Here is a 24,337-nt window from a genome sequence, read left to right as displayed (position 1 = left end):
TCTTCTTCTTCTTCTTCTTCTTCTTCTTCTTCTTCTTCTTCTTCTTCTTCTTCTTCTTCTTCTTCTTCTTCTTCTTCTTCTTCTTCTTCTTCTTCTTCTTCTTCTTCTTCTTCTTCTTCTTCTTCTTCTTCTTCTTCTTCTTCTTCTTCTTATTATTATTATTATTATTATTATTATTATTATTATTATTATTATTATTTCCTTTCCCCTTGGTATTTACTGTCCCATATTTAAACTAATACAATTCTAACATTCAATATTTTTAGACAATCAATGTCCTAGTTTTTCCCTATTTTTAGTTTCCCATTAATATTTAAATTTAACGTTTAATATTTATAATTTCCAAGTTTTAAATAATCCCAATTCCCTTTATCACAATTCATCACAAGATCTAATGTTCAGGATACACGTCGTATCTATTTGAATTCTCACCATCTTACATCAACTAATTAATAATACAATATAACGATTATGCATTTTGTCTGAACATGGCCTGCTCTAGAGAGGATTCAAGGTATACTTGAATTGTTTAGCATTGTCTACATACAAAAATCCGTGTACATTCGTTTCACAAGACAATTAGCCTCTTACATTATCACAAGCAGTTCTTATATATTCATCCATAATTACACTAAATAGCCAAGGGATCATAATCAAATTCATCTATAATAAAGATTCTGCTATAAAACGTGCACAGTGCTTGATAAAAGGCACTTGCTGTATGTTTTAGAGTTTCAGAATGGAGGGAGAGGAAACCCTGTTTTCAAGTGTCCATACAAATTAAGATTAGTAATCAAGAATCAGATTTAGAGAAATGCTATATTGAGCGAGTGCACATGTATGTACTCAACATAAAACATTATCACCCATGGCAACTTCAGATGGCCTCAACCTATACTGTTAAATGCATGTATATTACCCCATTTTCAGTATGTATGTGTGTGTGTGTGTGTATGTATACAAACATTAATACACATACACACACCTATCTAGGAAACTTTTTTTTAATAAAAGACAAATTATTGTTTTTGGCAAATAATTCCCTTGTAGTTTTGTCTTTATTATAATACAAAAGTAGTCCACAGTTCTTTGCTGTGTCTGTACCTTAAAAATCAAGAAAAACTACTTTCAATTAACTGGATTGAATTAAAAGGAGAAATAGGGTATTTTTATGTAATTAGTACAAAAACTGACTGAAATATTTGTTGCAAACAAGATATGAAGACCCACATCTCAGGTAGACCTCAAGTAACAACTAGATTCCTGGTTGTAAGTTATTACAGTCATAAGTCGAGGCTGTTTTTATGACATTTTTGCAGAGCGCATTAAGCAAATCAGTGCGGTCGTTAATTCCTTTCTTCTAGGGTCAACATTAATTTTAGCTCTCAAGCTGGCAATGAATTTATTTTAGTCTATTGTATGCTGGAAAGTCCATAGTTCTTTGGGGAAACTGAAGGATGTTTCACTCTTTGTGGTCTGTTATAAAGTAAATAAAATTTATAGTAAACTGAACATTGGTTATAGCCCAGTGATGGCGAACATTTTAGAGACCAAGTGCCCAAAAACTGGCCCCGGCCCCGCTCCATCCCCTGCCCTGCCCCCGCTCTGCCCCCCATCACCCGTCCTGCCTGCCCACAGGACCACTCACCACCTCCAGGGCCCGCAGATCGCCCAGGCAGCCCAGCAACGCTATGGTGGCCACACCCTCTGCCCGCGCCCTGCAGCATCAACTGTATGATGGGGTGTGAGGGCAGAGTCTTGTCTACGCTGTCTGGCTGCCATGTCCTTGGCTGCGCTGCTCCATGTGGGTCACGCTCAGGGGCGACTCTCCTTCAGGGAGGCTGCTGGAGAGGAGGGGGTCGCAGGGGAGGCAAGGCTGGGGCAACGGCACGTGTGCCCACAGAGAGGGCTCCGAGTGCCGCCTCTGGCACCCGTGCCATAGGTTCGCCACCACTGTTGTAATCTATTTCTACTAATTGAAACATCAACTTAATTGTTTTTGCTTTAAGCCTTATATCATTTCTAGAAAATGCACCAATCAGATATAATATCTGGTTACCACAGCTGCAACTGAATTTCAGCATTAAAAAGAAAGCATTTGAAATAAAGCTTTATTTTTTAAAATATTTATAAAAATAAATAGTAATTATATAACCTCTATAATATTTACTCCCCATTAACCACCATAAAATCCTCCACATAATTAGGCGGGTTATAAATGTTTTGTATAAAATAACCAAAATGAATGTACAGACTAAGGACCCCTAGCTAATTGGAACTCAGACTGAATTAAGTGTTTATAGGAATGCTTTTTTAATTTCCGAATAAAATTAAAGCTGTTTCATCCACTGTACAGTTAAAATATAGATCAAATATAAATGCAATATGCTCTATATCTCATGCGCTTGAGCTACGCCATACTGGCCAGCAACCCAAATGAAGCCAAAGTTCATATTTTGCCACTCAAAACACTTCTCTAAAGAAAAAGAAGTGCATAGCTTTTATGCCCCTCTTCCCTTCACAGCACGTTAATTCCAGCTCTTGAATTGTACAAGACAAACAGTGACTTATTTTAGGAGAACAAATGGAAGAAAAACGAAAAACAGGATACTTGACAGCAGCAAGGAAACCATGGCAACTCTACTAGAGACTACTGGAGGTGCTTACTTTATTTTGGCCACCACCGTGATCAGCCAGCTGAGCCCTCAGCCTGGTGATTTCTACCTCCAACAAACTGATTACTTCCTCGTAGTCCAGTTCCATTCCGCGAGCTTGCTTTTGGGCAGCTTCTGCGAGGTGGATTCTGCTTCGTAAGGTTCTCGCCTCTTCCACAGATGCCTTGGCTTCCTACAGGGAATCAAGTTCTATTTTTAAAATGTACCATTCGTGCTAACTCGATACTTTCATTTTGCTTTGACTGTGTAAAGTTACTTTAAATGCATCTTTTCTCCTTTCGAAACAGCTCAAAAAATAAAATAAAAATAACAGACCCAAAGAGCTGCAAATACATGTACTGCTGCCGAAAGAGTTGCTCCAAGAAAAAAGAATAAAAACGTTCAAGAATTCCCAAAGCCAACTCCCTCTCCCATCGTTTCAGCTTGCCCTTCTGATAGGGTGGACACTCTCTATTCAACAGTGCCTTCTTTGTTGTGGTCCTCCCTGTGGACACAACCTTTCCTGGACATTCAGGTGGGCCTTTTTATTTAAAGGCATGGAAGACTTGATTTCTCCCCTGAGCGTTGGGCCAAGTTATTTGGTGAGGCTATCTTGGTGCTGTGATTTTATGTGTTTTGTTTTTATATATATTTTATTAGTTTTTTTTAAATCATAACAATCTTTAGTATTTACTAAGCAACACGTCTGGGTTTACATATTTAACATCAATAGTAATAGTTTCCATTCCTATCCTTTATTCTGTTTTTCTAACCATTTATAAAAATTTTCCCATGTTTGGAAAATGAGTCTTGTTTCCCTTTCATTTTCATTGTGAGCCTATCCATTTCTGCACGGTCCAAGATTTTCTTAATTATATCTTCTTCAGATGGTATTTGTTCGTTTTTCCAATATTGAGCAAATGTAATTTTCGCTGCTGTTGATACATATAATATTAAGTATACACATTTTTATCATATTTTTTTGAGATTATATCTAAACAAAACAGTTCTGGTTTATAGTCTATATGTGCTTCTATCATCTTCTCTAGCTACCTATGTATTTTTGACCAAAAGTTTTTGTTTTAGTGCATGTCCACCAAAGATGGTAATACGTGCCTGGATTTTGTCTACGTTTCCAATAATTGCTAGATATATTTTTAAACATTTTTGCTAGTCTTGCAGGTGGTAAATGCCATCTATAGAACATTTTATATAGATTTTCTTTATAAGCAGCTACCCTTGTTATTTTATAGTTTCTTTCCCATAAGTTTTGCCATTTTTTTTGCCCAAGTTATCACTGTTTCTTTAACTTGTTCATCTTCCATCTTTAAATTTAACAGAAAATTGTACAATTTCTTAATCAATTTGTCATCTGATGACAATAGTATATGGTCAAACGCTATCTGATCTTTGTAAAAAACATATATTTTTGCATTTTTCTCATATCTCATTTGCATTTGCAAATGTGGCCCCCATGAAAGCTCTATGCCCTATTCTTCCAATTGTTTAGTTTGTAGTTTCCCATCAATATTCAAAATATCTTTATAAGTCACAAGTTTCTCATAGTTAATTAAATTTGGGTGAACAAACGCCTCCATTGTCGAGATCCATCCTGGTATTTTCATGTAAATGCTCTATTTTATCTTTTCCCATGTCAAAAGCAATTTCTTATATAGTGGTTTTGAAAGTGTTTATGGATTTTGTTCTTCCCATATGCGTGCCATCCAAGTTGTAGGTCATGCCCTTTTAGGTATAATAGTCTTGTTTCTAAGGATTATCCATTCTTTTAACCATGTTAGTGCAGCTGCTTGATAGTACAAAACCCAACCTGGTAGCCCAAAACCTCCATTTTCTTTCACTTCTTGTAACATTTTCAATCTAATTCTGGCTTTTTTCCCTTGCGAAATAAATTTCAGTATCGATGCATTTAATTCATCAAAAAAATTTCACTGGCGCAGTACTAGCATCCCCGTTCGCGCATGTGGCATGCCCTGGCCCCATGTGCATGCGTGAATGGCGGTACATGCCCCACAGCGGCTAGTGGCCTGTTCACGCATGTGCAAATGGGCCACAAACCACCTGGGCTAGCGGCACATGAGCAAATGGACTGCGGACACCCGCCCCACGCTAGCATCTCTGCCTGCGCGCATGCGCAAATGGGGCCGCATGCGCTAGTGCAAGTGGGGAGTGCATGCCCAAGCGTGCATGCATTGGCCAACCGTTTTGCGGCCTGCTGGCCAAGAACCCGCAACCCATCCTGGGCCACGGACCATAGGTTGGGGACCCCTGTGCTATGGGATGTTTTCCAAAAATGTCGCAAATCGTAGTAATGTGACTGTGGCATGCTGCAAATGGAGGACAGTGGCCAAGCACCCAAATGCAGTCATGTGGCCATGTGGGTGAGTGCAGAGTCAGACATCAGACATCCACGTTATAGGTAACTTTTCTGGGATTTGTTGTAACTTTGAATGGTCACTAAGCGACCTGCTGTTAGTTGAGGACTATCTGTATTATAAACTATGTAATCAAGATATGAAATATGGAAAACGGATATCTCAGAAACAAGGAATATCTCTCAGTGTGGGGGAAAAAAACAGAGCGAATTGCTTAATTTAATTTTACAGATACTCTACCCACTTGTTTGGTAATCCGCAACTCTTCAGCTAGTTGTTTTCTCACACGTTCTGACTTTGCCAATTCTTCCTAAAACATATATGGAGAAAAGATAAGCAGTAAATTTAGAGATTTTTCCCACCCTCTCCCATCATTCAATGACATTTTGATATAAGAAAATCTGGATGGTTAAAGCAACTCCCAAAAAATGATTTCAGCTTCCTATAAAACAGACCAAAGCTTCTGAGAATCTGAAACCCCCTTTTCAAAGCACTGCTCTATCTTTCTCTTCCTGTGACAATGGGTGTTCCCATCTGCCTCCCAATCCCATCAGTCCTATCTTCCCAAATCTCTAGAAACCCCTCCTATCCAATATCACATACTATCCAGTCCTAATCATCCCACCATCCCAGGGGGCTGCATCTGATTAATACTCATAATCTCCCTGAGCCTGCCCACCATAAACCAAACTCAAAAAAATGATTATCAACTTATATCTTTCAGAACCTGTTTCTTTCATAAGTGCCACATAAGTGGCAACCACCTAAACTACTATCAAGGAAATGATGCACATGTTCCTCTTTTCCTTACTTGGAGAGGAACCAGTCATTTTTTCCTTCCACTCCACCCAATCCAACTTTATTAACAGTATTGTTCCACCAGTGAAAAGGTGATTGCTTCTAATTGCTAAAAAAAAGAAAAAAAAAAGAAGAAGGCTGCAACTCAGTATCCCTCTTATTTGGGATGAGATAGTGGTGACAAAATTAACATTCTGAACATATCTAAGGGAAATTTCCTGTTGTATTGCTTCATAGCTAACAAGAGTTATTTTCTTAGAAATATAAAGATTCAAATTAAGCTCACATTTTCAATTCCCCCCCCCCCACACTCATTCCACTGAGATATTTCTAATTCTGCTTCCTCACAACATGTGCATACGTGTCACACAAAACACAAATGCACAGAAGGAGCACTTTGGCTCCTTTTGTTTTACAAGGACAACCATGGCTACATTATAGGGAGTGTCAAGGTCTCCTGACTGCTAATCAAAATCAGTTGTTTTCTTTGGAGGTTTTACTGAAGCAATCAAGTCAAGAGTAACCTGTATCAGTCAGAAGAACAGATCAGAAACGCCTCAGCCTTTTAATGGCAGAAAGTCATTCATCAGATTGGTTAGTTTGTTCTTTTTCACAGTGTTAGGGATCAGCCATTACTGATCCCTAACAGGTGGTCCTCGACTTACAACAGTTCATTTAGTGACTGTTTGAAGTTACAACAGCACTGAAAAAAGTGACTTGTGACCATTTTTCACACTTACAACCGTTGCGGCATTCTCCATGGTCACGTGATCAAAATTCAGCCACTTGGCAACTGACTCATATTTATGACGGCTGCAGTGTCCCAGGGTCATCTGATCACCTTTTGTAACCCTTCTGACAAGCAAAGTCAATGGGGAAGCCAGATTTACTTAACAACCAGGTTACTAGCCTAACCACTGCAGTGATTCACTTACCAACTGTGGCAAGAAGGGTTGTAAAATGGGGCAAAACACACTTAACAACTGTCTCGCTTAGCAACAGAAACCTTGGGCTCAGCTGTGATCGTAAGTCGAGGACTACCTGTATGTACAATCTCTCCCCTTCATTCTGGAAATGTACCCTGCAGCTGTTTGTACTTATTTGAAAATGATGGATGCGCAATTGTTCAATGAAACAAATAGCAAATATGGTTAGCTTGCAATGCTAAATATGAAGGAAGATATTTGGGTTCTGTAAAAAAAACCCAACAGAACAGGCTTGTTATTTTTATTGACATTCCCTTCCTAATGGCATCTGAAAGCAGTAAACTGACAGTTCAACATCACTCCGTGCCACATCAAACACGAAGACTGGAGGCAAGAAAGAAGGAAAAAAAAATTTCTTGAAGCATCTTAATGAATGAAACCTTGTGGGAAAGGCATGACAATGTTATATGTGTGTGTATGTGTATACACATGTATATATGTATGTATATATATATGTGTGTGTGTATATATATGTATATGTATGTATATGTATATATGAGAGAAAAATGCTTAATTTGCCTTAAAATGGTGGGTTAAAAAAAGAAATAAAAATGCTGACAAAAGAGGAAAAAGGAGCAAATGTCCCCCAAAATATTGTTGAAGGAAGACAGTAATAGGTCAAATTTTAGCTGGAAAGAGGAAACCTGTAATTGGATCGCCATTCTTGCGATGGAAACATCTGTCAGGGTGCAAGTAAATGGGGAATCGGGCTCTCCTCAAAAGAAATGAAACGCTTCAAATTTTCACTGAATAATTTGTTTTAAAAACTGGGGAACTGCAAGTGCAAGTCAGATACCCCACCACATACCTACAGATGGTGATTCCCTTCTGTAACCAATGAACTAAGGTGACTGAATTTCTTCCTATTGGGAGATGGACTTTAGGGCTGTGCGTTCGCAGACACATATTCTTCCTCTGCTCCAAACTAGCTCAGAACGGTGGTTTAAGCAGATCCAGGCAGCTTTTAAAGGAGAATATTTGTGGCTCAGGGTTGAAATGAGGGGGTCCATGGTGCTCTTTGAATTTGTCTTCTTGCAGACATTTCATTACCCAAACTGGGGAACAACCATCAGTGCTAGTCAAACTAGGTAACCTCATCAGTGCTAGTGACTTGGTCGCTGCCTTGGTTACAAGAAAGCAACCAAGCTCAGAGATCACCAAGGACACACAGACACACACACACACTCCCCGCTCTTGCAGACTAGCTGTCTGGGTTAGCAAAGCAAACCACAAAACAGCCCCACACTAGAAGGTAGCCTGTGAGAATACCCCTTACTATTTCCTCTTGCCCTTTCCCCAGCATGGCGCCACTTGCTACTTTTTCTGTGTATGGTTGAGTATATTCTTAAACAAGCTTTGTTTATCTACATGGGTCCCCAAAGCATTTGTGGAAATAATTATAATGTTAGGCATCACCAAACCTATGCTTTGCAGCTGTGTTGGATTAATTCTTATCACGGGCAGCCAACTACTGATGAGAGTTGCTGTCCACACTGGGAAAACCTGATCTAAGAGTCCCTGGTGAAAAAAACTCTCAATTTCCCTTCTTTACAGAATCAATCTCAAGGGACCTCCCTTGTGCTCCCTTCGCTGCTTTCTGACTTCTATTTACTTTCATCACATTAGATTCAGTTGGTTAAACAACTCCTCTTAATTCTACTCAATCAAAGCTTTACATAAATAAGTTAGTTCAGCTAGGCTCACAGTTAAAAATGATCAAAATTAAAGCAGTGCATTTACAAATTAAAGCGTGCACAGGGTCCAACAATACGTCACTGGAATAGGTAGCAATAGCAATTACATGTTGCCAGCATTAAAGACATATTGTGAAAGTCTGCAGAGAATTGTCCTGGGGACATTATCCAAGGACGTAATCAAACAAATGATTATTGTAATTACTTAACAAATTAACTCTTGGTGTAGAGAATCACATAGGAACAATGATTATTTCATGAAGTTGGTAGAGAACTAATGAAACAAAAATTATGACCCCAGAAACCGTCTGCCAGTACAGCATTTTAAATCTTACACTAAGTTACAGTTTAAAAAGGTTTAAAGCCCGGTACGTGTTTAAGACTAGAAATCTATGCTTCTTATTATGAAGCATCAATCAAATCTTTATTATGGTCATAGACCAGCATAAGAAAGGTAGGGTACAGTCACTAAAAAAGCGCAGAAGATAAAAATAAATAAAAAATCTAAAAAGATTATGAAAAACTATAAGATACAATACATACATGAATGAAAGACTAAAAGTATTGTATATTAAAAAGGGAGAAACTTAAAAGAAGGATAGCGGCATTAGATGGGTATGGGGGAGCATAGAAGGTTGGTATATGGTACATCCATCAAATTACAAGGCATTCTAATATGGTGAATTAAATTTCATTAAATCTAGTTTATAGCACAGGTCATCACCTGATAAATTTTGTTGCTGCACAGAACCTAGCAACACTACATGTTATATCAGGATTTCTTAAGAAGCACATCTTTATATGATTCATATTTTTTGTTTTTGTTTTTTGTTTTGTCTTCTGAATGAAAGTTAAATGAGGATGTCTATGTTGCAAGCTATCTTGAGTCAGTCTATTGAACAGGCAATCATTTAGGAAGTTGAGAGCCCTTGAGAACAATAGCAACCACAATGGAAGTTGTTGCGATATCAGGTTCTTTAACCAATTAAGCAAGTCAACCCACACAATCAAATAAAACAAAAGGGTACAGAGTTCCACTTGGCTGACCTTGTCTGGGCCACGAAGCTAAGTCAAGTTGGGTCTGGTTGGTAGTTGGAAGATAAACCACCAGGGAATTCTTACAGACTAGGTTGGGAACTCGAAAAAAATATCCCAGAAGGCAATAGCTGAAAAAACTGCACAAATGTACCCATGTAGTCTCCAAGGATTGTGTTTAACTTGCAAGCCACTTTACCTCTTCCTAATTAACAGGAAAGATATTTTAAAAATAAGTTGTGTTTTCATTCAACTCCCATGCCCCTCTAAAGGTTTCAGGGCAACATACCAAAAATACAATGGATCAATGGGAATGGAATGGATTAAAAATATTAATATATAAATTGTATGGCTATGAAAGTTGGACCATAAGAAAGGCTGAGCGCAAAAGAATTGAGGCCTTTGAACTATGGTGCTGGAGAAGACTTCTGCGAGTCCCTTGGATTGCAAGGCGTTCAAACTGGTCAGTCTTAGAAGAGATCAACCCAAACTGTTCTTTAGAAGGCCAGATCCTGAAGTTGAAACTCAAGTACTTTGGCCACCTAATGAGAAGGAAGGACTCACTGGAGAAGAGCCTAATGCTGGGAAAAATTGCGGGCAATAGAAGAAGGGGACGACAGAGAATGAAGTGACTGGAGTCACTGAAGCAGTAGGCGTGAGCTTAAATGGACTCCAGAAGATGGTAGAGGACAGGAAGACCTGGAGGAACGTTGTCCATGAGGTTGCGATGGGTCGGACACGACTTCGCAACTAACAACAACAACAACAAATATATAAATTATAAAGCAACCAGAAATAATTACTGGTAAACAATAACTGGGACAGGATTCTATGTATTTACAAAGACTGTCCAAATCCAGATGATTCAAGCAGTGTACCACATCAAAAGAAAAATTCCAAAAGAACAAAGTGCGTCTCCCGAAAAGAACATTAAAGAGATATATGAAATCCTAACATCTTAAAAGGGGTTTGTCATCCACCCTAACCCAAAGCTTGGGGAAATAGATTTTTAGAGATTTTTTTTAACGATAGGTGGGGTTGGGGCCATATGAGAATCTGGAAGGATGAAGGCAGCAAGAGAGAAAAATTCCATTTCCAGGGTGTCCTCAGGTGACATTGTGTGATTGAAGGAACCTGAAGCATCATACAGGGAGGGTAGAAAGTATCAGAGCTAGGCATTCCCACAGATAGCCAGGCCCTGGGCCACAAAGGATTATGGTTTGTAAGCAGCCCTTGAATTGTACTCGGAAGCTAACTGGCAACCAGTACAACTCATGGAGCAGGTGTTACATAGGTATATCATGGCATTTTATAGAAGAACAAATCACTGCTGCACATTTTCTTCTCCCTGTCCAAAATGGCATTGAGACACTTATACTACCTTTCTAGTATAGCAAGAACACAATTAAACTGCATCGTATCTAGAAATTTTTTACAGTACAGTATAAAGAAAGCAAATAATACTAATTTTATTTAATCATTCTACATTTAGTTCACCTTTTTACTAAGTGGCAAGTACTGCAATGTATTTAAAATAAACAAAGATCAGTGCAGATGTTTAAATTTGATCAAAACAAAATGTCACCTTCAGCTGACATATTTCTTTCAAGGCTTCATTTTTCTCTTTCCTAAGTTGTTCCATTTCACGTCTTTCCAAATGATCGCAAGATACAAGCTGTATGCATTAGAAAAAAACCAGAAGTAGAAGTTGAGGGAATATATGGATACAAATAACAGAAAAATAACAACATGTCTGTTATTTAACCTAATACTTTAAGCGTTCTAATTCAGTCCACTGAACAAAAACTCCTTTCTACTATATAAATAAAGTTACAAAAAAACTACAGGTACAACGACAGAGGGTGGGTGGAGAACTATTTCATTTTTAGATTTTGAAATACTGGATAATGTACCGTACCTGTAGTCCTTGACTTACAACTGGTTGTTTAACAAATATTCAAAGTTATGATGGATTTAAAAAAAGCAACTTATGCCTGGCTTTGAAGTTAAAATTACCCCCCCCCCCGTAGTCACATGACTGAGATTTGTGACTTTTTTGCCGTTTTCTGGATATGCTGGATTTGTTTAAAGACCACGTGATTCACTTAGCAACATGGTGATTTGTTTAGGACTGTCATAAAAATGGCTGTAAAAATCAGGTCCAGTCACAAAGATTTACAACAGAAATTCTGGGCTCCATTGTGGTCATAAGTTGAGGACTACCTCAAGTAGTAGTTTATCTGGCAATTCTATTTACATTAGTGAAAACAAGCTTGATTTATTTACTACAGATAAATAAATATGCACACAAATGGTCTAGCTAAATTCTCCCAAGCTATAATTAAAATGGCAACAAGACAAATAACTCATGAAAGACAGCAGTAGAAAAGCGAGTGAAATTATAATCAAATGGTTAGCTTTCAAAAATTGCTGGGACCTTTAAAGAAAAAGTTTTTAATTTGCCCATGGGCAGCCAGCCACATCGAAGATGCTGTAACTCCAGGGCATCAGAAGCCTGCTGCTATTAGTGCCTAATTTGTCATCCACAATTATTTTATATAAACTTTCTCTAACTACTGCCCTCAAGTGAAGTTGGGAATCTAATTCTACATCTGGGATGGTGCTGAGTGAGGGAAGACTATTTTAACTAAGTGTACATTGTGCACAATAATTAGCTACAATTTGTGGACAACATGGTTGTATAACAGCACTGAAAGTAGTTTTCACCTTGTTATGAGAGCGTCTAGATATTCTATCCTTTCTAGTCATCCTTTTGAAAGACCATAGTGGGCTGGAAGTCTTTGGGGAATTTAAAATCAAAATTTCATCACATTTTATTTGGAGGTAAGAATTATATTACTTACCTGTGAATCTAGTAATTTAGCAATTTCATGTATAGGGCTGTGACCAGTCTCATCCAGCTGCTGAGAAAACAAATTTCTTGCCACCTGAACAAAATCTAACATATAATTTAAGTCAGAACAATAGTGTCAATCACAGAAAAGTCAATATATTTTTCATTAAACAACCCAGTTAGCATTTCAGAACTTCGGTTTCGGCTCCAAACTAAAATCTTGCCAAGAAAACTGCAGGGACTTTTCTGTACGGTCACCAAGAGTCAAGACTGACTCAAAGAGACAAAAGAGAGCAAACGCTAAAGCCTGGATACTTCCCCCTTCTCCCCCTTATGCATTCAGAATCATTTAGGTAAACTAGCATGAAGTAAAAATTGAAAGCCGTGGGCTTGTGATTGCCTTCCAAGCTAAAATTGTGTGCAGCAGCACAACCTTGGTTTGTTTTTCATATTTGAAAAGCAAACATCACACCATTGCTGTCATATAGACCGAATAGAAGGATAAATTACAGTTTTTTATTAAAGAAGAAGTAACGGATTGTTAGTTCCAACTGATCTGATGGTTGAAGCAAATCTTTCAGAGGAAGTGTAGATGCCAATCTAAGTGAATGTGCGTGCACACATATGCAGCTAAGCTTTCTGGGCAACTGTGTTAACCTGGGGAAAAATGACTATTTCAATGATTCAAAGAGAAATAGCTTGCGTGGGCTCCTGTGTGTTGAGTAGCTCTTCCAAATGTTGCTATTGTGTTAATGCAGTGCATAAATTTAACCACCAACAGCCATGGGAATTCTATCACCTTAGCTCTGAATGTGGGATGGACCCATGCAATCTTATGTCTCATAATTCTAATTAATTAATATTTAATTAAAATGCAATTTGCACTGTGTTTTTGACGTAAAACATTGCATTAGGCAACAAAAGCCAAGAAAAATGATAAGCTCTGAGGAGAACTCATTTCCTGCTTCATGGTGAAGATGGGCAGGACAAAGAAAATGAGCTATGGGATGCATTTGGTGAAGACACGATTCTGAAGAGCCCAGGATCAGGCCTTAAATTTTCATTCATTATCCTAAAATATAATACCTGCAATCAGGTCTGTCTAAATTTTGTTCTCTTAATGGTTACCCCATATATCTATGGAAAGCTCACAACAAAAATACGAGGACAGTAAGATCTCCTTAACCAACTTTATTCCTCATCTGCAAATTTGACTCGCTAACCCTCCTGCTCCTTTTAATTTATTCTGCACATTTGTTCTTTTTTCTTAAATATGTTGGAATAAGGTTGTCTAACAAGTGTTTTAATTTGTAATTAAGAAAGTGCTGGGTAACCAATGCCTTTAAAATGGGAATGCAAATCTTAACATTATACACATTATACATAGGGGACTTCATGGAGCGCTTGACCAAATATCCAATCAACCCTGAAGCACACCTAGTGATTTCTGTCCGGAAGAATTGTATGTAGAATTTTGAAATCTCCCTTATAGTTTCCTAAAAATCCCTTCACTTAATTACCTCCAAAACAGACTGTTCCTTCAGAATCCCTTGGTAGCTGTTGCCTTAGGATTTCTTGCTCTTCTTCTGTAGGCTGAATCCCAAGATACTTCAAAGCCTGGTCAAGAAAAACAAATGGAAGAAAAAACCTGAAAGTAAGGAGGCTTCGGGTTTTCTAATCAAAAAGGTGCCTTAAGACTTTGCTTTATAGCTCTGGGTTAGAAACGAAACCTGTGTGATAGCTCTCCCTTTCACAAACAGAAAGTGAACTTTTTTATGTGAAGAAACTGTTTTTACTGTGTAATGTTGATACTATCCGCAAATTTTAAAAAAAAGTATTCAGCTTTCAGATTCAATCAAACCCAGGTTGTTCTCTAATCTTATTATTTTCAACAGGCTCTGGCTGAAATTGATGAAAAATTCAGAATAGTGATGCTGAGAAGATCATACTCTTCACTGGCCTAAGCACATGAATAAGACCTATTTGCAAAGAATGTATAAAAGCCATTTACTAACTGCCTTCCCAGATATAAACATAGATTCAGGAGGGACATTTCAGAAAAGCAGCTGATGCAATTTGAGACAACTCTTCAACAACATTTCTACTTCTAAAATAAACAAAGGACAAAAGGGAGAATAAATCCTAAAAACACATTTTCACTGAATAGATACCATATGCCAAACAATACGTCTTAAAGTAAACTGATATTGCAAAACCCAAGTTTGTTTTTCTTCTGTCAGTATTATTAAAAGGTGAAAAGGAAAATATAATAAAAGCAAATAAATTCCTCTTGGTCAACAATTTTGAAAAATAACGGCGAAGTATAATGAATAATGAAAGTATATTGATAAAAGTATTTAAGGGGGGGGGAAGTTATGCTACTGAGAACCAAGCATTTTTCTCTCAAATTGTAGATATTTCAAAGAAGCAAGCATAAGGAATAATGGGAATATTTCAAATATCAAGAGGAAATTTCACTAAATATAGGTAGTGCCAAACCAAAGAGGCTAAAATATTCCAATAGTCAGGGATAATGATTTATGCTACAGATAAATGCAGTACACCTATGCATCATTTCAAATCATACAGAAATGATTCTGCAATCTTTTGATTATTTTGGAGGAGTATTATTCATACCTGATGTACTGAAAGTATTTTTGGCTAGAGTCCAGGCACAACTTCTGTTCAGGGCCCAATTGAGGCCATATAGCTTCTTCACTCCTTTGGAGAGGGTACAGTTTAAATTTTTAAGGAACATATTTTACGTTCCACAGGGTGTTCCTAATGTGGATTTATACCTAGAGCTGAACATGACTAAAACTGAGGCACATATTTGGATATGCTTCTACTGATACTGGTTAAACTACTTTCCCATCCCATGAGTAGGAGGGATTAAGAGCACATGAAGCGTTAGTACCACTTTATGATGCCTTGGTAAGACCACATTTGGAATATTGCATTCATGATATAAAAAAGATGTTGAGACTCTAGAATAGGCATGTCAAATTCACGACGTCACATGACGTCGCGTGATGTATCGGGACTTTTCCCCCATTGACGGCAATGGGGTGGGCACAGTTTCGGCGTGACGCATCCAGCCCTTGGGCCGGCAGTTTTACATGCCTGCTCTAGAAAGAGCACAGAGAGGAGCAACAAAGATGATTAGAGGACTGGAGACTAAACATGTGAAGAATAGTTGCAGGATTTAGGCATAGCTAATCTAGAGAAAAGAAGGACTAGAGGTGACATGAAAGCTGTATTCCAGTATTCGAGAGGTTGCCACAAAGAAGAAGGGGTCAACTTATTTTCCAAGGCAACAGAAGGCAAGACAAGAAACAATGGATAGAAACTAATCAAACAGAGAACCAACCTAGAACTAAGGAGAAATTTCCTATTAGTGAGAACAATTAATCAGTGGAACAATTTGCCTCCAGAAGTGGTGGATGCTCCAACACTAGAGGTTTTTAAGAAGAGACAGGACAGCTATTTGTCTGAAATGGTATAAGATCTCCTACTCGAGCAGGGGGTTGGACTAGAAGACCTCCAAGGTCCCTTCCCACTGTTATTCTGAGGAGGATTCCTTTCTCCTTCAGTGTGCAAATAAGCTTGGCCTCCTGGTTTTACTTTATTTTTGTCTCATCCTAGAATAGGATAAATGAGAAATTTAAGGATGTGGTTTCTCACCTGAAATAGTTTTAATGATGAGATGTGAGCACATACAGCCATTAAACAGTGTGCCATAGACCTGGAAAGCCAATTAGATCTAGTTGTCCTACTTAAAGATATGCTCCTGGGCAGTCATTCCTCTTTTTTCAAAGTGACCAAGTATTTAAGCTTAAGCTTTAATATTTAATATTTAAGCTAAACAACATTTCTCAAAGTCAGAAGAGATTTAATGCCCTTCCAAAGTTGAGATATAATTTCAGGATATTTTATTTGAACAAAGACTCTTCCTCTGTGAAGAGGTATTGAAACATTGTCATGTTTTGTTACATTGCCTTTATTAGAAAGAAGCCAAATTATAGGTTATAAATTTTCACCAAGTCCGATTTTGAGACTAAATGGATTCATTCTACTCACAATCAACACTGCCAACATAATTTCATTCTTCTCAATGTGGCTATTTTTTTGTTTACTAGTTGTAAAATAATTTGTCCTTTGACATCAGTTTTATAATTATTTAGTTTTGTGAGCTTTATTTTCCATTTCTTCTTTCACAAATGGATCAGTGATCATAACTGATTCATTCATTCATTCACTCGATTTACGCAGTATGGGATCTCCCACTGACTAGATTTCACTTGATTCTAGACAAAAAGGAAGCATTGGTCAATTATATTAAAGTATCAGGAATCTGAAGGGTGAGGAGAACAAATGGAACCATTGGAATCCATGATCTTATGAAAAATCTAAATATGACTGTAGTCAAGGGTGTTCTTTAGATGGAGAACTGCCAGGTTGGATTCTACTAACCAGAGAAGAAAAGCAGCTTGATTTTTATCTAGAAAACAAACAAACATTCAGCTCAAAGAAGATTACCCTGAGACCTCACCTTATGCTACTAGACCAGTGGTGGCGAACTTATGGCACGGGTGCCAGAGGCGGCACTCTGAGCCCTCTCTATGGGCACGCATGACGTCGCCCCAGCCCCGCCACCCCCGTGGCCCCCTCCACACCAGCAGCCCCCCCGGAGGAGACTCGCCCTGGGCACAGCCTGCGCAAAGCAGCACAGCCAAGGACATGGCAGCCGGGCAGCGGGGACAAGACTCCACTCTCCTGCCCCATCGCGTACAGATAATGCTGCAGGGCACAGACAGAGAGCGTGGCCACCATGACGCTACTGGGCCACCTGGGCGATCTGCTGTGGTGGGCCGTGGAGGTGGTGGGTGGCCCTGCGGGCAGGAGAGGTGGGGTCGGGACAGGGACGAGGCGGTTTTGGGGCACTCGGTCTCTAAATGGTTCGCCATCACTGTAATAGACTAAGGGCTACTGTGTCACCACATCTTTTGTACTCCGAGAACATTATACCAAGGAAAGACCAAAGTGGTTCCACACTTCAGCCATAAAGGGAGCATCTTCAAAGAATTTGCTTTAGGTTTTCCTGTGGGAAAGAATACTTCTAAGAACCTTTTCTCTCTTCTTGACCAATTCATTTTCAATTTGTGCCATGCTGTTTTAATTCACAAGCCTGAGGGCAAGGACTGTCTTGTTAATTTTTATAATTTTGTCCCAGAGCCTTTTCAGTTAAATGCAAAATGAAATGCTTCAGTTTAATTCAATGTAAAGATACTAACGTCTAAAAGGAGCCTGTCTCAGCAGGTGCCATTACCAGACTGACCTTCTCTGGGCTTGGAAAATAAGCAGAGTTTGAGTTAACTGGAACCAGAATGGAAGAATTCCAGCAATTATCAGGGCTGTAGACTAGATTGGGAAGTTCTAAAAAATATTCCAGAAGAAATAATGGCAAATTACTTCTATATTGTAACAACAAAAAACAAATATTAATGGTTTTCTTGTTCATGGTCATGTTCCTGGTCATGAGAAACTGAGAATGAACTGAATGAGACTTTACTTATAAAAGAAGCCTGAGATTTGGTAGGAGAATATTTTTTGAAAAGGAGGGAGTATTATTAGATACACAATAAGTACCGGTAACAATTCAATTTAGCAACAAAAACGATACAAATGAAAAGCTTAATGAGGATCAGAAAACAAAAAATGACCAGAACAGGAAAGACAGGATAGTAGAGAGATAAGATAGGATAGGATAGGATAGGATAGGACAGGAAAGCTAGGATTTAGAACAAGTTGAGTATAGCAACTAAAATACCTTTTTCAGGTATGTTTGAAGCAAGAATGTATGAAATAATGATGGCATTTTAATACACAACAGGATGAAGGAAGAATGGGTGCCCCTGTCATCTCCGAAGTTAAATGCATGCAGACTCATGAATGTAACATCGGTGTGGGTGACTGAGAATTGAAACCTGAGAAGCTGATCAGGAAATATCTAACTCCTGTAAAGGAACTGAAAACTTCAGCGTCAATTTATTTTCATTCTAAAGAATTAGCAAACTTGTTAATACGGCCTCAGAACTAATTTCTCAGAAATTCTGGAGAACTAGGATGCTATAGAAAGGCACATCATGTTCTAACCTTCAGACAGAGGAATCCTTGAAACTACAGGTTGACAAAAGGTGTTGGAGGTTATTCATTTCTGCAGTGAGCATTTTTGCAACTGCGCACTGTATCTGGCTTCAAAGATCTAGCCTTTTTCTTCAGCTACACTAGGATGGGAACTCCCCTGTGCGTCTCCCCTTCTCTTTGTTTGTAAGGTCCTGAATCCAATCTTGTTGACATTAATTTATTTGGCAATCTTTGCAAACAGAACATACCGTAGTCCCGAGCTATTCACAACCCTTGGTTAATGTAACCAGAGCTGAAAGCCAAAGGCATGTTGTCATAATTAAACAAAAATTTAATTTAAGTTGCTGCAAAGTTTGAAAGACAAAATATTGTTTTTGGAAAAGCTATCTGTTTTGTGCACAGGATATCTATGGCTGATTGAGGTGGACTGAATCGTAGTGCTAAAGATAAAAAAGGTTAGATTTATTAGGTATTACGAAACATTATTTTTAACAAACCTGGACTTCACAAAATAGACAACCAGAATGGAACCAGAATGCTGGCACTAAAATTAAACTGTGCCATTTCATGTGAACTCAGAAAAGCATGACTGAAATTGGTGAGCATCTGGTTCAAAGAAGAATCATCTCTGTCTAACGAAGATAAAAGATACTGTGGCATATTCAAAAGGAGAAAGAGTAGAAAATTAGTATAAAATACGAACTATCCAAAAAAGCCACCCAGAGTCAGTCTGGAGCAGGGCAGTAATGAAACAGAATAAAAATAAACAAACAGGGAAAAATGCACACACAGGGAAAAAGATACTATATACAGCTCCAGAGGCTGGAGCCAAAATGAATGAGCTGGTTTTAAAGGAGAAAATAGAATCAAGAGAAACAAAGAAAATCTGTTGGCGTGGAAAGTCAGTAACATACAGTCATATCTGCATAGAAATAAGAAAAGCATAGAGTTCTCCAAAGAACCGGATGATTTTATCTCAAAAAATCTTACTTTGCAGAACATGCTATAATCTCCTTGGCCAAAATGCTCAGAATGAGCTTGAGGTGGCCTATGAAATGAGAGAGGCACTGTGGAAACAGCCACTGCGTTGTTGCATTTCAAGTGCTGGACAAGGACTGGGAAAACCCTAGGTTCATGTTCCCATTTTACTGAGTGATTTTGAGTCCATCTTTCTCTTTCAGCAAACTCTACCTTACAGGGTTATTGTTCTGAGGATAAAAATAGGCAAAACCTCTATATATACACCATCCTGAGTTCTAAGAGAAAAAGTAATGTGTACGTGTCCTTTATATATAAGGTATAAATGCAACAATTAAAAAAAATGCAGAATCAGAAAAGTTCTTGGCTTGTTCCCAACAGCTCTTATAATCTTAGACAATTTATTGTTCTGTCTTGACTAAAAAGGAGGGCAAGTTTGATGCCAAGTGAATTTTACCCGGCTGCCCTGCCAAAGACAGGTGGAAACATGTTGGTTAATGAGCAAAACATGAATGCATAGAATGGACTTGGCTCTTGGGATCCCAACTGTTAAGTTAAAGTTTATTCTATAAAAATATGTGCTCTGCCAGCATAGCTAAAACTTTATTTGTTGCACTAGTTCCTTATTCTGAAAAGGCAACTTACACTTTCTGAAATGGCTTGCATCTTAAAATATAACAGCTGCTGAAGCAAGAATACCCGAAGAAAACATGCAAGGTCACTAGAAGGCACCTGTAACTTATTTCCAGCTGTTCGGTGAGCGGGGTTGGCCAGAATGAACAAATCAACATCCTTTATGGTTTGCAAAACAACAAACAATAAAGCATTTCCAAAGCTAGCAAATGAAATCACACCTTTAATTGAAGGATCAAATTCCTAAACAGATTGATACAGTCAGATCATTTCAATCCTGACTAAATAATTTCACCTCATATCAACATAGATGCAGCATCACAAATTATAAGCTTGATGAATTAATTATTGACCCAAGTGGAATAGTAATTTTGTTTTGAACTAACATTAAAATGAATTCTGAAAACTTATCTGAAAGCTATCATATTATATAAGAACAAACATTAAAATGATATATTTACCATCTCTAGTTTATCTGCTTTGAGGCGAACTGAGGGATTGAGGGAAATCTTCCTTTGCGGTCCATAATCAATTCTCCAGGAGGGGCTAACAGCTATGAGACAACAGGTTGCATATTAATTGGAAATCTAATTGGATTTTTTTTTTTCTGCTGAAGGATATGTTCTAAACTCCTGCTGTTCAAACAACCCAGCTAATCACTTGAATGCCAAATGTTGATTATTTTTCCCCTTTAAATATTAAGCAAGGTGCTATTCAAATGGAAACTTACAGATGCTGTTAAGCCCCTTTATATTTACCCACCAAGAAATGAAGAGGGATGGGAAACACAATCAGACATACCTGGGGCTTAATTGACAAAGACACAGTAGAATAAAAAGGTATTCTTTAAACAGTAAAGGTCATATTATGATAGAAACACATGGCTTGTACCTGTGATACATTTTTTTAACAAGACACAGGAGACAGATCGGTTGTGAATATACTTATGAAAACCATCCTTATGGCAATTATTTTGTTGTGGAAAAAAACTCTCTTGGCAAATCACTTCCCCCCCCCCCCAAAAAAAAATCACAATAACCTCATGATGCAAGGCTTCTCAAACTGATAGTCTCAAAATACTATATATTGGATTATAATTTCCACCCCGCATCAGCACTGACATGACATAAGGAGGGCCTCTAATATGTATTAAATTAAGTAATTTGTACCCTTGTTCTTTCTTTCAGTAAACAAGAGCCAGAGATCTGCTTCAAGCTTTCCAAAAATTGAGATATGATCCAAGGAGACTCAATGTTCCTCTTTTGAATTAGCTGTATCACAAACTATCCTTAAACTTTTCCTTGTTTTAAAATAGGTGTTCACACAAGTAGGAGAGGAGGGAGCTATTGTTCAAAAAAACAGTTCTCAGAAATAACTTGGGTATTTATATATACTGTCATTTCAACTTCTAAAATGGATAATTTTTTACTGGGACATTGGTGAAGATAGATAGATAGATAGATAGATAGATAGATAGATAGAGAGAGAGAGAGAGAGAGAGAGAGAGAGAGAGACAGACAGACAGACAGACAGACAGACAGATCAGTACTGTATTGGTTGGAAACACACGAAAGAGGCCTTCAATCTGCCTTATATTTACATCTAATTTTTTTTTTCATCATGGAACTTAAAGCAGTATAAATGGTTTCTTAGAAGGATTCTCATCCATACTCTGAACCATACTGCTTCGCCTAAATCAGGGGTCTTCAAACTTGGCTCTTTTATGACTTGTGGACTTCAACTCCCAGAATTCCTCAGCCAGTATGCCTGGCTGAGGAATTCTGGGAGTTGAAGTCCACAAGTCATAAAAGGGCCAAGTTTGAAGACCCCTGGCCTAAATCTTTGCAGCTTCCTTGGTGTAACTAAGTTTGTATTGTATCCTGAAATTTACAACCAGAATCTCTCAGTTTAAGTGCCACACAATAGCTATACTATACAAGCAAATGTTACAAACAAGGACCATCAACCTTTATTCAGTTGTCACACTGGAAAAAAGATGCCTCAACAATTGATTCCAGTTTTTCATTTACATTGTCAAAGAAAAGGCCCACATACTGTTTTTTTTAAAGAAAAGGAAACAAATTACATATTACTCATGTGAAAAGTAGTAACAACAAAGAGAAGGTGAACAAACGAGTAAGCATTTACCCCCAGCTGATACATCAATGGAACTGTTGTCTGTAAAAAAAGCAGAAAATTGTTCTCCTTTCTTGAATCCAGTTTTCATCTGTGAAAGAAAAACATAAAAATTAAGAAGTACTATTTACCAAAGTAGGTTGCGTCCCAGACTAAATACTGATGTCAAGTTTTTATTAACCAAATTATTAGTCTATTATGGAGAAAAATGTGTTTACATTTTGCCGAACACCCAACAAGTTTACTTATTAAGGTGTGCCAAATAATACTTTTAGCATAGTAAATCTTAGTCCATAAAGATTAGCAGAACCTTTTGGTAGTATTGATTTTCCCCTCTCAAGTAGGATTAGAAGAAATGGGTATTTCTGCAAATGCTTTTTATCTAACTTTATGATATGGCCCCAAAGGAGCAGAGTTAAGTGTAGAGCAAACTACAAACAACTATATCAGAAGCCTGTGCCAATCAGTAATAATCAAGTCAATCAAATCAAGAACCACAAAAAAGAGAGGAGTGTTCCATTAGACATAGGAGCAAGCATAAGTACCTCAGGATTTATAACATGGTAGTTTTCACTGAGGGACCTTAGTTAAAGAACCCATCAACCTGTCAGATTCTGTTGAAAAACATTTTCAATCAATTTACTGTACGATACTGACTGTTCTATTGCTTTTCGAATCTGAGCTAGTTTGTATAATTTTTACCTTGGTTGTTTCACCCAGAGAATGCGCAAGCGATATTTTTGAGTACCAGTAATCCAAAACAGCACTGAGTATACTTCATTGCCCCCCCCCGTAATATATATTGATATAGAACTCAACATTAAGTAAGCTACAACTTGCCAGATGAACTCATTTCAAAGTAAACCTGTAGCATCCAGAATTTCATTGTTTCATGAAATTTCTTAACAAGCTAGAAATTATTAATGTCATTAAAAATAAACACTGTGTTCTACATTATTTATACAAATTTTATTAAAACTGCATGCTGGTGTTTCAGAAACACTGAAGCCAGAATTTCTCAAATACAGCTTTAAAAAATTTGTAGAATATCCTTTCTGCTTTCTCCCTACTTCTGTTCTTTCCTCTGGTGCTGGAGTTTATGCATATGATTGTATATTTATTTAATCAACAAAGATGATTAGGGGACATATAAAGAAAGGTTGCTGGAATTGGCTATGTCTAGTTTAACGAAGAGAAGGACGAGGGGGGACATGATAGCAGCGTTCCAATATCTCAGGGGCTGCCACAAAGAAGAGGGTGTCAAGCTATTTTCCAAAGCGCCTGAAGGCAGAACAAGAAGCAATGGATGGAAACTGATCAAGGAGAAAAGCAACCTAGAACTAAGGAGAAACTTCCAGACAGTTAGAACAATTAACCAATGGAACAACCTGCCTCCAGAAGCTGTGAATGCTCCAACACTAGAGGTTTTTAAGAAGAGGTTGGACAGACATTTGTGTCAAACTGCCGGGTGTCAAACTGCCGGCCCGTGAGGAAGCCGCGTCCACCCCATTGCCGGCAATGGCAAAATAGTCCTGATATGTCGCATGACATCATGTGATGTCGTGAGTTTGACATGTCTAGTATAGGGTTTCTTGCCTGAGCAGGGGGTTGGACTAGATGACCTCCAAGGTCCCTTCCAATTTTTATTTTTATTATTATTATTATTATTATTATTATTATTATTATTATTATTATTATTATTATTATTGATCATCGCACAGTCAGCCAGATGTTCAGACTGGATTTGGCATTTTGTCTACCTATCGAGTCCTTACCAAGGACCTGGGATAGGCAGATGTGGATGTTTGATAGTATTACAGATATCGTCGCAGTATGAAAGCAGTTCCTAGTAAGGCCGTCTTTTGCAATTGACTAATGGCGAATTTGTCAATGCCGATGATGGTGTTCAAGTGGTGCTCCAGTTGTTTTGGGATTGCACCCAAGGCGCCTATTACTATTGGTACTACCCTTGCTTGCTTTTGCCACAGTCTTTCTATTTCTATTTGTAGGTCTTTGTATTTTGTTATCG

General features: G+C 38.0%; 1 protein-coding gene across 1 annotated transcript in view; it reads right to left on the bottom strand.

The window, feature by feature from the left end:
• The window catches only part of STXBP4 (syntaxin binding protein 4), a 98,237-nt gene that overhangs the window by 50,702 nt on the left and 23,198 nt on the right, over positions 1-24,337 (bottom strand). The window contains exons 11-17 of the mRNA XM_029287289.1: positions 22,321-22,399; positions 20,634-20,725; positions 13,935-14,031; positions 12,425-12,519; positions 11,146-11,235; positions 5,292-5,357; positions 2,668-2,847 (exon numbers count right to left, since the gene is read on the bottom strand). Coding sequence (XP_029143122.1) covers positions 2,668-2,847; positions 5,292-5,357; positions 11,146-11,235; positions 12,425-12,519; positions 13,935-14,031; positions 20,634-20,725; positions 22,321-22,399 — 699 coding nt within the window. The remainder of the gene's footprint in view (positions 1-2,667; positions 2,848-5,291; positions 5,358-11,145; positions 11,236-12,424; positions 12,520-13,934; positions 14,032-20,633; positions 20,726-22,320; positions 22,400-24,337) is intronic.

The sequence above is a fragment of the Protobothrops mucrosquamatus genome, unplaced genomic scaffold (genome assembly GCF_001527695.2).
Source record: "Protobothrops mucrosquamatus isolate PMUCROS unplaced genomic scaffold, P.Mucros_1.0 scaffold_285, whole genome shotgun sequence".
NCBI lineage: Eukaryota > Metazoa > Chordata > Lepidosauria > Squamata > Viperidae > Protobothrops > Protobothrops mucrosquamatus.
Note: the sequence above shows the minus strand (reverse complement) of the source record. Positions and strands in the feature narration are given on the sequence as shown.